The sequence below is a fragment of the Maylandia zebra genome, linkage group LG19, assembly GCF_041146795.1.
Source record: "Maylandia zebra isolate NMK-2024a linkage group LG19, Mzebra_GT3a, whole genome shotgun sequence".
Lineage (NCBI taxonomy): Eukaryota > Metazoa > Chordata > Actinopteri > Cichliformes > Cichlidae > Maylandia > Maylandia zebra.
The window spans coordinates 27,781,346-27,795,564 of record NC_135185.1 but is presented as its reverse complement, the minus strand read 5'-3'; the positions used below and the strand labels follow the sequence as shown (position 1 = coordinate 27,795,564).

The window sequence follows — 14,219 nt, the reverse complement described above, 5'->3', positions numbered from 1 at the left end:
TCCCATATCTCACTTTAACCCAACTTAACTCCGTTTCCTGTTTAGGTGTTGAGGCAACATCACCCTCTAGAATGTAGGCAACGAAAAAGAAAGCGTTTTTTATAACTGATTCAAGCTGAGTTCATTCATTAGAATAAAAAAATAGGTCTGGTTTGGTTAACTCCTGTGCAGCTTCAAGTATCATTGAGAGGCTAAAGAGATAGACTGCATCATTCCTCATTTACAAAAAAAGATCATTTTATAATATGTATGGTACATACCTTGCTCTGCCCTTGCTTCTGTCTTGATGAGGGAGAATCTCCCATTTTAAAAGCTTTCGATACCAAAATAACAAAACCGTCCTTTAATCTACATTCCAGTTGAACATCTCCTAACCCACCTTTCATTTTACTCTTTAGTAATTTCTATATAAGCTTTTTGTAGATTTGTTATCAGCAGAAAGAATAGCTGCTAGAAGAAGAACTTGGAGAGGACAACAGTTTTAACCATATTAATGCTTTATTATTACTATTATTAGTCTCCCATTTCGTTACTTCTTTTTTCATTTCATATGCTTTTTTCCCAGTTTCTTTTATTACATTCTGTTCTATAATTTGTCAAACCAAATATTCTAATTTCAGATTTGACCTGCAAATTAGTCTTGGTCATATTATTCTCCAAACCAGTCCCAAATCTGTTTTCTGCTGATTCTTCTTCTGCCTCACTGCCCCATTCAGCAGCTCCCCAAGATGAGTCTTAGGCATTTTCATCAGGAGTTTCGATGAAAGGCAAATCAATGGCAATTTGAGGCATTGTGTGCACAAAGCGCCTGTGAAAACACAGAAAACACACATTCAGACACGCTGGTCAGTACTGCTGCTGCAGTAGCAACACTATAGGGTGTTTGGGGCTGTGGGACCTGGATGACATTGACTATAAGACAGTTCCAAAACAAATCCATCAGCAGCCACAAAGGGAAGAAACATGGATGTCAAAAAATGGAGAGACTGAGTTTTTTTGCCCAAGAAATGAAGCACCGCGCATGGCTGCCAATGTGGTGAAACCAGGGTTTATGCACAACGTCAGCTCTCATGCTAAGCTTACACCTCAGATCCCATTTAAAAACGTATCGATATCCGGAAATGTTACCTGATCTAAATAAAATAATTTTGTAAGTCCAGTAGCAAAAAAAAAAGAAAAAAGCTGCAGTTTGGGTAAAAAAGGACAGAAAGACACAGACACATTAATCCAGTGAAGATCTACTAGACTAACTGTAGACTACATAATCACAGCGAGTGTGGCTTGTTTGGAAGGGTTGCTAAAAGAAAGCTTGCTGTATCTTAAAACAACAAACCACAAGAATAGATACGGTGATGTTTGGAGTAGTGAGATTCTGCAATCATGGAAAAGCAGATAGTTGGCTTATAAATATTCAAAATATTGAAGCTTGTGATAGAAAATATTTTATATTAAACTGAGGGGACTTGTTTCTCTCTTATTCTACTGTCATGTCCCTTATTGTACTGTACTATCCATCTCCAAAACAATCAATGCAGTGTGATTAGAGTTTACTTTGTAATACATTTCCTAGAAACAAGAAAGAAATTGTTACTTTGGACAACCCACACCTACAGAACACAATGTCCATATTTTTCAGAGGAACTGCTTTCCACTGAAGAAATAAAAAAGAGAAGTTTGTTCTTGCTTTTGTCCTGTAAGTCTGACCACTGTCATTACACACCATCTCTGCCATGCTTACATTTTGTCTTAATATTACTTTGAAAGAACAGTTACAGTTCACTCCTTTCCTTCATCTTTACACAGGAAACTACAGAAGAGGAAACAAATTTTATTTTAATTTTACAGATCTTACCTTTAATTCAATCAACCAGAAAGTCTCTACAGTACACTGGTGCAAGAAATATGTTCTTTTATTGTGTCCCAGAAATGTACTCACCTGTGCAGTATCCCCGCCATGTCAAGCATCTTTTTGGATGCTTTGGTTTCAGGTGTCTTATGGTACTTGTCACAAAGATAAACCACTTCCTTCAGACCTGGAGAGAGTGAAGAAAGAATTATAAAGGAATCCAGAAAGCTGCATTGAAACTTGAAGGGTCAAGACTACTTAGCAGGAATACGGGGATCTGTGTGACTCTTAAAAGGATAAGGATATCTTTCTGGAGGAAAAAAAAAACAGTATGCACCAGTTCTGTTCAAAACTGCAAACTGAGAAGACATTTGGGACATTTGTGCTGTCAGCAACGCATAAACATTCCCAGTTGCACACTTGGACAAAACAACACTTCCAGGCGTGCATGAATTTAGAATAGGTTCTCATTACTTGTTGATTTGCTCTGCAAATACAAAAACACAAGCACTTCGGTTCAGCGTGGCTGCACCCTGCAGGCTGTTCCGTGCACTAAACAACACAGGATAACTTATGTGTTGTTGTTGTTGTTGTTATGTGTGTTATGAGAGTGTAAGTAATGTGGATGTCTAGGTTGTGAAATAAAATTGAGGCACAGGTGGCCAGAAGGGGACAGAGGAGGAATGCCTCCCCTGCACCTCAGTGCAAAAATTTTTTGTTTGAGTATCCTGAGCCAACAAACACAGCATTACCATCAAAATAAAAACATGTGTTAATACAGTTCAAACTATATTCATGATCTAAAACTATTTAACTATAAGTTTAGCCACATGGCAGCCACACCTCTGGGGAAAACAAAAACACGATTGTCTTCCTTTTTTGTATCACAATCAAGTAAACTCTTTGTCCCCCATGGCACACAGAAAAACATATTCAGGGTGAGATTTGTTGTGACACAATCTAAATGACAATTTAAGGGGGAAACCCAAAGAATCTGCCTGCTGCCAGTTTAATATTATTAATAAAGGTAACATATTTCTTAGTTGAAGCTGAGGACTTCCTCGATCTCCAAAAAGTAGATCAAATGACAAAATTATATTTTCGTAGTTCACCTGGACATGAATAGCATTATGTGAGACTTTGACACGTGTATAACTGTATAATTAATTGCAACTGACTATGTGTGTTGTCAGCACCCACCTGCCTGGATGATGAGTTTGGCACACTCATTGCAGGGGAACAAAGTCACATACATGCTGCAGCCTTTCACATCAGCATTTGCGCTCGCGTTCACTATGGCATTTAGCTCAGCATGGCACACTGTGGGACATGACATTGAGACAATCCTCAGTGAGTGCATGAAATTCATATTTTAAGTATAATGAGCTTGAACGCAGGTGTTAAAAACAATAAAAAAGTCTAAAACTTTGTGGACAGCAAAGCACATTTTATTTATATGCATATGTAAGATTTGAAAAGAGACTGGACAAAACTCAGTGGAATTCAGCGTTTTAATGCATTGTTCTTATCCAAGGAAAACAAAATCTTCACGTCATCGCTGTTTAGTTCACTGGAAACACTGCAGTAGAGAACGTTCACTGGATGAATATACACAGTATCATCAAAAAATTCTGGGAAATGACACTCTTTACACTTCACAATCTGTGATTGGCCATCAGCATTTTACTTAAGATGTATTTTACCACCTGAATGGTCTTCCTTAGAATTCAGTCTCTTAATACTACTACTACTACTACTACTACTACTACTACTACTAATAATAATAATAATAATTGATATGTAAAGTGATAATTAACCCAATTCAGAGTGTATACTGATAGGAGTTGGCCATGTTTTACAAATTAGTCTTGTAAAACAAGTCATTTCTTTAAAAAAAAAACACAAAACAGTACAGCGACTGTTAAGAGAATCTATAAGTAGAAAACTATTCTTAAATGTGTTTGACAAGCAAACAAAAATTTAATCAGATTTTTGCACTCTGATCACTGAGTAATAATGTATTAGCCCAACCTGTTTTCTTTTTTGCACCTGTTTTAGATTCAAACTGAAGTGTCTTTGATCTTTTTGCCCCCGCATGCTCCTAAAGTTTGCACTTTTGGTCTGGTTTAAAACCAAAATGACAACAAATGTTTTATTGCTGGGCTGACAGTAAAGTTGTCCAAATTTTCTTGTTATTTTTCTGAAGTCAAAAAGTAAATGTGATGAGCTCTGCAGCCTCCTGTATATATAAAGTCATTAGTACATTGAGGATCGTTGTGCACCTTTTCTGCTCCATAATATTTCTGAGAACACAATCCTTTTGCTCCTGTTGGCTGTTGCATCAAAGTTTTTCCTCAAAGTTGACACCAGCTGAATTCTGGGCCCACCTACTTTGCTTTAGTGCAGTTATTTTTATTTATTTATTTATTTGTTTGTTTTAGTTATTTTACATGATTTTGCTACAAATCACTGAATTTGATTCTTCACACATAAAGAGAGCACAGCATAAAATGACAAAAACCTCTTCAAGAGGAATATACAGACATCCTCTAACACATTAATACTGTCAGTCAAACTGAATAACACAGGAGAAAAAAACAAGTGTGTGGAAGTGCATACTCACCATACATGTATTTTGTGTCAAGTTTATCACCTTCACGATTCCATGGCAGTTTGCCTTCACAGCCATTGGGCATACAATTGTGACCAGTGCCAACTATCTTATTGTCCTGGTTCACTAAACATGCTCCCACCTGCAAACAGAGAGAGATGTGGGAGAGAAATTTACCTCAAAAGGTTACAAATGTGTTTAACATAATCCACAAGGATCATGGTCATTCATTTATTTATATAATACATTAAATTACAAAACCAACGCCGACCAAAGTGCTGCACAGACAAACAAAAGAACTAGTACCAAATAACTTATCCCTCTACAGCATAGCGTTGCCCTGAGGCAACAAACCACAACTTTTTTTTTTTTTTTCAAATAATGCTACCAGACACATCTCTTTCCAATAAAATGATGAGTTGAAAGTGGTGTGACTTTCATTTTCTGGGGGGGGGAGGACCCCTTTCTGCAAGCTGCACTACATGAGGGACATCTCCATTAGGAGGCAAGATAAAGATCACTATTTTACATGTTTATAGTGAAATAAATGTATATTAAAAAATACTTGTATGTGCATGAATATGTTAAGAAGCATATTTGATTGTTTGTTCTACTTTTTAAAATTTATGTATACAGTAAAACTGTTAATTTTCATTCGTTGCCTCAAGGCAACACTGCGCAGTTAGCCCAATTTTTTTCAGGCAATATAATGCATTTGCATATGAGTCTAGAGATGTGTTTGTGTGCATTTATATGATCATAGTTAATGTTTTTTACTTTACAATCTACTCATAATACTCACATACTCACATGGATGTAAATACCTTTTATGGAAGGAAACCAAGGGAATGTTCACTTTCTGTCCTCAGAAAGTGAGGACAGTGAGCTTTCAGGGAGTGACATTGAAGTAGAGGAGTGGATCCCTGAATGAGGTTTGCGGGACACTTAGGAGCTCAGGGGTCAGTTGGTAAAGTAACTGTGTGTGCTAGTGCCCACATAGCAAGCAGGTCTGGCCAGGATCTGGTATCAAGTCGGCACTGCTGGCCGACTTCCGGCATGATAAGACATATGTCATCCAGATGTGGGCCAGGCCTGGCAATGACGCCACTGTTTATGCAATGGCATGCCATATCTCAGGTGGCAGAGCAGGTTACAAACTGATCGGAGGGTTAGCGGTTCGATCCCTGGCTCTTCCAGTCTGCATGTCAAGAGTGTGAATGTGTATGAATGTAGTTAGGAAGCACTCAATTAAGCAAAAGTGGCATGTTGTATAGAGCAGTTTGAGTAATCTGGGAGAATAGAAAAGCGCTATATAAAAATCAGTCCATTCACTGTCTGAACAGAGTTTCGGCATGTTACTTTTGCACTGTTTTGCATGTTCTGGCACATGTTGTTATTGCATGGCTTGATTAAGGTACACATTAGGCTGACATCTGGGGCTAGAGCTGAAACTGTTCTGGGCCAGCACAGGGCCAGCAGTGTGTCCACAACTGGCCCGTGGCTGCACACCACCTACAGATGGCCCACATACCGCAATGAATGACGGCCCTTTGGTGGCCCAGATCAGGTTTGCCAGAGGTAATCCACACATGGGCCAGCACAGGACCACCAGTGTGTCTGAAACTGGCCTTGTGCTGGCCCATGTGTGGGCCACCACAGGCAAACCAGGTCTGGGCCACCAAAGGGCCGTCGTTCTTTGCAGTATGTGGGCCATGTGTAAGCACATTGTGTGGGCCAGATCCGTGCCATACCAATTTTACTCTGTGTGTGTGTGTGTGTGTGTGTGTGTGTGTGTGTGTGTGTGTGTGTGTGGACATGTATTACTTATTGTTGTGGGGACACAAATTTGTTTACACACTCCCATTGTGAGGTCTCGCCTACTTTATGGGGACAGATTGCAAGGTAAATCATTTAATTTTAGGGTGAAGGCTTGAAGGCGCGCGCACGCATGCATGGGGTTAGGGTCAAATGTTGGATGTATTTTGGTGTTTTATTGTTCTGTGAAATGTTTACATTGTTTATTTGTTGTTTATTTACTTGTTCATCCTTGTTGTACTAATACAACTTATTATAGAATAACTTGGCATTTTACTACCCTTGTTGCACAGTGTTGCCTTGAAGCAACAAACCAATATCTGTTTTGGGGGGGCAGGGTGTCAAATTTTATGATTGATATATTATTGGGGACCCTAAAGCTCCCCCAAAATAGGGAGAAATATTTTTTCCCAAAAAATTAAAAAGTCATGCAGTAGAGGGTTAAAATATTAGTATCAAACGCCAAATACCAAATAACTCTCATCCTGTATTAAATGCCAGTGAATACAAATGTGCTTTTAGATGAGATTTAAAAAGATTGACAGTAGTAGCCTGTCTGATGTGTAGGGGTAGATTATTCCACAGTTTAGGCGCTACGACGCCAAATGCTCGATAAGCTTGAACCAGCCTCGACCTTTATGGCAAGGCCATGATGATCCACTTGGTAAAATAAATCCGCTTGGCATCTCTCTTGGCCTTAAGACAACAATTCTGATGGCTAAAGATCCAAACGGGACACAAAAAAAAAAAAAAAAAAAAAAAGACAGTTCTGACTAACTCCTACATATAAGGAGTTACAATAGTCCAGCTGGGATGTAATAAAACCATGGATCACCTCTTCAAAGTTTAGTGAGTCAAGTCATGTGAGACTGTCATGTGGTAGCCGGGAGTGGTTTCTGAGTCAGCTGAGAGGAGAGGTGTGGTTTTGTTTGATGAGGTGATTTTTGTGCTGGTGTAAATACCAAGCTGAAAGATTTTCTGCAGCATCATCTCTTTTCTCTTTTCTTAACAGTGTAACATTTTTACATTTTTTAACTTATTGTATAGATTTTTATCACCACTTTACCATCATCTAACAACGCCTCTGACTGCAGTAGGTGGCACTCACAGGAATCATTTTGGGCAGAAGCAGAGAAATGATGTGTGAAATGCCTCCTAATTTGTGAGCAGACACAGCCTGAAGCCAAATGACCGGCTTAACAAAGAAAGTTGACAACAACAGTTGTGATATCCACCATCTCTAACTGGGGATTTAGGTTTTGCTGAGCCAGCTCACACAGAGAAAGCTATGTTGGACTTCCTTCATAGTACACACCTCTGAGAACTGATGTTGGATACAAGCTTATTGTGAAGTATCTAACAATCATTCTTAGTACTTTAGTGCTTATGCAGAGAGACACATACCTGAGTGTTTGGGTCTTTGCTTCTTTGAGCTGAGAGAACAGCTACAGCCATGAAGTAGTCTGTATCGATCAGGAAGTCTGTCCTGTTACAAAGAAGTAGAAAAACCACAGACATAGTAGATCCTATGAGCAGAAATATAAAGACAGCCTTTAAACCAATTTTGGTTTAAGACACCTTGTGAGATCACTGCTTTGCAAGCAGTCACTCCCTCTATTAATACAGTTCAGTTTGTATAACTTGATCTACTTCTGCAGTAAATTAAACACAACACAGCTGGTTTTACAGGTTTCAGGTGTCAACATGAATACAACAAAGGCTCATTACAGAAATAAAAAAATGCATTTCTACTCAGACTGATGCTTTAAATATTTAATTGTTATGATTTTGCAGCAACAGATAACAAAGGCTATGTTAAAAAGTCAAATAATACATTTCCACTACGGCTCAGTGACACAAAGTTTAAAAATAAAAGTCCATAATGTGTCTGAAAGAAAGATAAACGATAAATTAAACAAATAGGTAAAAGATAATTACCGCCCATCATAATCAAGCTCCAGATTTTGCGCCATACTCTTAAAAAAAATCTTAGCAAGTACAAGATGTTTGTAACTATGGACTCCTGAAGTCTTTCCTAAATGTTAACGATAGAGGATATATATGCGCATATGAGCACTGTAGACCAAAGCAACGCCTCCAATGATCTAGGAGGTGTGTCAGTTTTGTGGCTGTGCTTGTTGCATGTGCGTGAGGGCTATGTGTAGGATTTGCCTTTAAGAGGTAAAGTAAAATAAAGTTGACTAGACTTATGCAAAACCAACTTATGCAAAACTTATGTGATGACTGACTCTTCCTAGCACAGCCACCTCCAGCAGAAAGCAGCAGGTCATTTAAACCACATATTAACCTCCACAGGCTACTGTGTAGTGCCTGCAATTTGTAAAACTATATTTATGAGTAGAGGGGCGATGACGAGCTATTCTGTTTATTTAGAAGTAGAAATGCACGTTTTATTTAAAACAATGCAGGAATTCAGAGGAAGCCCAGATGTCCCAATTTTCCACTGGGACATGAGCTCAGTTTAAATTTGGAGATCTTAAAATATTGTGTGTAAATGATTATTATTTTTCTTTCTTCCTTAATTTGACAGTAATTGGTTTCACTATCTATGACTGTCAGGCTTGGCTGTCAGTCAAACACTGACAGCCAAGCCTGACAGTCATAGATAGCGTACCATCGCGGTACTGGTAATTTTTCTTATACAGATAAGACCTTAATTCTGTATCATTTTGTATGGTGAGTATGTATCCATACTCACCCCCACACTCTCATTAACATAAATGATGTGAATACACACATATCCCCCCCCCCCCCCCCCCCCCCCCCCACACACACACACACACACACACACACACACACGCACACTTAAAGAGTAAAAACTGGGCTGGGCTCGCATGAGCCAAGTGAGGAAACACTATAACAGGGAGCCGTCTGCACCGGGAGCCGGTCACAGACTGCAGCCTCCAGGCTGGGCACACAGCAGGAGGGAGGCCAAGGAGCCCCCCAGCCAGGCTGAGAGGACCCCCAGAGACCCAGCAGCCACGGTCAATCACAGCCCCGGTGCAGAGAGCGCCCTCCGAGGAAACACTGGAGATATGACACAATAGGATATATACAGGGTAAAATGATAAAATAAATAAGAACAGGATACAATATAAATATAAATATAAATAGAGTAACAAGATTAAAAAATGAATAAGAATAAAATCAATAAATATTAGGTAAATCCTAAATTAATAATAGAATGACAGGATAGAATAAATAAGCATAAAATAAATAAACGCTAAGTAAAAGCTAAATTAAAAAGGTGGGTCTTGAGCCTGTTCTTAAAAACATGTACGTTCTCTGCGGCCCTGAGCTCCTCCGGCAGGCTGTTCCACAGACGAGGACCATACCACTGAAAAGCTGCCTCTCCGTGAGTATGTGTCCTGACTTTAGGGACAATCAAAAGGCCAGTACCAGAGGACCTCAGGGTCCGCGAGGGTTCGTATGGTAAAAGCAGATCTGAGAGATAAGAAGGCCCAAGACCATTAAGACATTTAAAAACCAATAAAAGAACTTTAAAATCGATCCTGAAACACACGGGGAGCCAGTGCAGCGATTCTAAAACCGGTGTAATGTGGGCCCGCCCTCTGGTCTTCGTCAGCACACGAGCTGCCGAGTTTTGCAAAAGTTGTAAAGTTGAAATATTCTTCTTAGGAAGACCAGAGAGCAGGGCATTACAGTAATCAATACGACTGGTAATAAAAGCATGCATCAACATCTCCGTGTTGGCCCGAGAGAGAATAGGGCGGACTCTGGCTATATTTTTTAGATGATAAAATCCAATTTTGGTTACATGTTTAACATGTGGGATAAAACCAAGCTCAGAGTCAAAAATAACACCCAGGTTTTTCACTTGTAGCGAAGGACATGACGAAAATGCCTCTAATTTAGACAAGAGTTTCTCTCTCTGAGCCTCAGGACCGACGATTAAAACTTCAGTCTTGTCCTGGTTAAGCTGTAAAAAGTTTTCTGCCATCCAAGATCGTATATCTAAGATACAGTTAAAAAGGGCATCCATTGGTCTGGTGTCATCAGGAGACACGGAGATGTACAGCTGAGTGTCATCAGCGTAACTGTGGAAGTTCACTCCATGCCTCCTGATGACACTGCCGAGAGGGAGCATATACAAATTAAAAAGTACAGGGCCTAGAACCAACCCTTGAGGCACACCACATGTCATTTTATGGATCTTAGAGGAGCATGTATCCATACTCACCATAAAAGATCTGTCAGAGAGATAGGAAGTGAACCAGTTATGTACAGCACCAGAGAGGCCCACCATGTGTTTCAGTCTGTTTAAAAGAATAGCGTGGTCTACTGTATCAAAGGCTGCGCTTAGATCCAGTAGCACCAGGACTGAGAGCTTTTGGGAGTCCCAGTTACATCTAAGATCATTTAAAACCTTTAGGAGAGCCGTCTCTGTGCTGTGGTTCACCCTAAATCCAGACTGGAATATCTCCAGGATCTGTCTATCATTGAGAAAATCAGTAATCTGAGTAAAAACAAGTTTTTCTAAGATTTTACTTAAAAATGGTAAGTTGGATACAGGTCTGTAGTTATTAAAATCATTACAATCCAAATTGCTCTTCTTCAGAAGGGGCCTCACCACCGCCGTTTTAAAGGCAGCAGGGAAGATACCCAACTGAAGAGAGCAATTCATCATGTATAAAAGCTCAGCCTCAAAAAATCCATAAAGTGTTTTAAAGAGTGAAGAAGGGATTGGATCTAAAAGACATGTGGTGGGTCTCACTGTGGAGAAAACCTTCTGAAGGTTCTCAGCATTAACCAGGACAAAGCTGTCCAGTGTCTCCTCAGGTACAATCGAGCCCTCAGATGTGTTTAAAATCATATCGCGATTAGATAAAATATCAGATCTGATGGCGCTGATCTTTCCCCTGAAGTGGTCTGCAAACTGCTCACAGAGCGAGTCTGTGGGGGTTCTTTGGGAGCTGTTAAAATCAGGGTTAAATAAATGATCTATGGTGGAAAAGAGGACCTTGGGATTATTTTTGTTAATACTGATTATTTTGGCGAAGTATGAATTTCTTGACTTCCTTAATGTATTATTGTACATTTTAAGTTGCTCGCAAAATATTTGATGGTTGATAGTATTTTTATTTTTCCTCCATCTCCTTTCTGCTGCCCTGCAATTTCTTCTGAGTTTTTTGACTTCTTCGTTTCTCCAGGGTGATGCATGTTTTACGTTAATCTTTTTGGTGGTGAGTGGAGCAACGGAGTCAAGGCTTTTCTTCAGTTTGCTGTTGAAATGATTAAAAATCAAATCGCAGGGTGCAGGTAAAATCACAGGGGGGCATTCGTCTAAAACCCTGGTAAAATTTGCAGCCACTTCAGAGGTTAGATAGCGCCTCCTCACAGTTCGCACCGAGGTCTCCCGCTGAATAAAACCGGTGATGTTAAAAAACACACAGTAGTGGTCAGAGACAGCCAAGTCAACAACAGAGGACACGCTGGTGGACAGCCCATGGGTGATGACCAGGTGCAGAGTGTGTCCTCTGTTGTGAGTTGGCTGCGTGACGTGCTGGGTAAAATCCAAACAGTGAAGAATGTTTAAGAATTCTTTTGCTGCAGGATCAGAAGGATTATCTATGTGCAGGTTAAAATCACCGGTTAAAATTATCATATTATAGTTTGAATGTATGTTTGTTAAAAATTCTGAGAATTCCTTGATAAAAGCAGCGCTGTCTTTAGGTGGTCTATAAATTGTGACAGATAAAACTGGAGGGCTGCTGAAAACAATAGCATGGAATTCAAAAGTGGTAAAATGATCAAATAAAATTTGTTTGGTGGTGAGTGTGTTGTTGGCTAAAGATGCAGTCCCACCACCTCTCTTACCACTTCTAATAGAAAAAGAGAAATTAAAATTTGGTGGGGAGGCCTCAGTGAGAACAACTGGTGCATCCAAACCCAGCCATGTTTCAGTTAAAAATAAACAGTCAAGTTTATTATCTAAAATTAAATCATTAATAATAAAAGACTTGTTCGACAGAGAGCGTACATTTAAAAGTGCCATACTGATTGAGACTGGTGGATTTTTGACAATAGAGTTGAATGGATGTTGATATTTTTGAAGAGGCCGGAGGTTATTAATGTTTTTGGAGTTACTGGATTTATGATAATTCTGTTGCTCTCTGTTTGTGATTATGACGGGTATTGTGTTGACTGTGGGAGAGAGAGGTCCTAGTCCAGAGTTTTGTGTATTACTGTTAAAAGTGGAACAAATATAGGAGCTGGGACCAAGGGGACATCAGTCAGTGGCAGACAAACACAAACATATGTGTCTGGTAACTATTTTTCTTTCCTCCTTTGTTTTTCATTTTTTCCACAGTAACTGGTTTCACTGTCTGTGACTGTCAGGCTGGATTGTCAGGAATTTCAGGACCGTCAGTCAAACACTGCTTCCATTCTGTGGAGGTAGGGCAGGCTGCAGAATGATGGACAGACAAGTAACGTGAGGTTGTCATGTGGTTTCTGGATCAGCTGAGAGGAGAGGTGTAGTACTATGAGGTGAGGTGGGTTATTTGCTTAGCATGCATTTGGAGTTGGTTTGACACGCTCACACACCCTGACATGGGAAGAAAGACAGTGGACAACTGAAAACAAGAGATATAGAGGAGATTTGTATGTCTTTCACCTGCTGAGTAGACGTCTCTTAACTCTACTTCAAGCTCTTCACACAAAGAACAAAGCCATTCTTATGTTAAATTCCATATTAGAGTTAAACTGTGTGTCAACCATTGAGACAAGGTGTTCATCTTGAAGTTGTCAGTGTTATCTTACTGATGATTCTCATCTTAATCCAAATACAACAAAGACAGTTTTTTGTTCTTTTTAAAGAGATTCAAGCAAACAGTCTTTTGAATCTGAACCAAATTTGAAAGGTTTACTATGTAGCGAGATGAATGTGTTAGTGATGTATGTCGAGCTTAAAGTCAGCGTTTGCCATCTTATGAAAGTGTCTCTCTTGTCATCATAGCAGCCTTTTCTGAACACATAACCTAAAATGATAAAGTATGCAGTTATTCACGCATTCCTGACTTCAACAATGCTGAATGGCGTGCGAAGAAACAAACTGAACAATGAAAATAATGAAGTATGGTACAGTAGCATTAACTTTCCTAACTGGCAGCTTTGGAATTGTGATCTGAGTGCAATGTTGTGCCAAACACATTTGTCTTTCCACAATGAGCTCTATTAATTCTTAACAGGTCTCTCATCTTCAAAACACCATTTTAAAATGGTGTTTTGAAAACTGGTTTTGGTGGTTCGCTTTAAAAACTGTGTATTCTGTCCATGACAATTTTAACATGGGTGATACTCTCAACTTCAGAGACACAGTAAACCATTACCAGCTAAAGTACAGAACTTTCCAGATGATAATTTAACAAATACTTGCACACTTGCAGTGATCTACACCAGGGGTGTCAAACATAAGGCCTGGAGGGCCAGAATCGGCCTGACAGAGATTCCATTCACAGGCCACTTATTTCTTTATGGCATAGATTCAAGTGGTGGAAACATTTCTCAGAGATTTTTGTCTATATTAACATGATAGCATCATAGACCTGCTGCACATCTATGATGTGAATCTCCCATTCCAACACATTCTAAAGGCGTACTATAATTTTTCTTATACAGATAAGACCTTAATTCTGTATCATTTTTTTAATTCCAGAGGTTTTTAAGTTATTTTTTTATACTTCTTGACTTGTAAAAGCCTATATGACATTTTTTTATTTCGCCATTCATTAACCGCAGAGAGAAGGCATCGTTTAAATATGTTAGAATTTTCTTTAGACCAACAGTATTAATAAAGTTCTTCATGACTGGGAAAAAAAAGAAAAAAAAGAATGATGGACAGATAAGTAATATGAGGTTGTCGTGTGGTTTCTGGATCAGCTGAGAGGAGAGCTAGAGTATTAT

General features: G+C 39.3%; 1 protein-coding gene across 1 annotated transcript; it reads right to left on the bottom strand.

Moving 5' to 3' along the window:
- Positions 1-479: 479 nt before the first annotated feature.
- On the bottom strand, positions 480-8,326 carry LOC112436602 (deoxycytidylate deaminase-like). The gene is made up of 6 exons (XM_076877347.1): positions 8,211-8,326; positions 7,677-7,758; positions 4,470-4,599; positions 3,047-3,166; positions 1,937-2,033; positions 480-808 (listed from the first exon to the last, which is right to left on the bottom strand). Exons 1-6 carry the CDS (start codon positions 8,243-8,245, stop codon positions 736-738), a joined length of 537 nt encoding a protein of 178 aa, XP_076733462.1. The 5' UTR covers positions 8,246-8,326; the 3' UTR covers positions 480-735.
- Positions 8,327-14,219: the final 5,893 nt, after the last annotated feature.

Excerpts from the sequence above, each read along its gene's own strand:
- LOC112436602 (XM_076877347.1), bottom strand. The coding sequence starts at position 8,245 with ATGGCGCAAAATCTGGAGCTTGATTATGATGGGCG. Across the intron at positions 4,600-7,676 it reads GCAAAGACCCAAACACTCAG|GTGGGAGCATGTTTAGTGAA; the intron begins GTATGTGTCTCT and ends CTCTGTTTGCAG. Across the intron at positions 809-1,936 it reads ATGGCGGGGATACTGCACAG|GCGCTTTGTGCACACAATGC; the intron begins GTGAGTACATTT and ends GTGTTTTCACAG.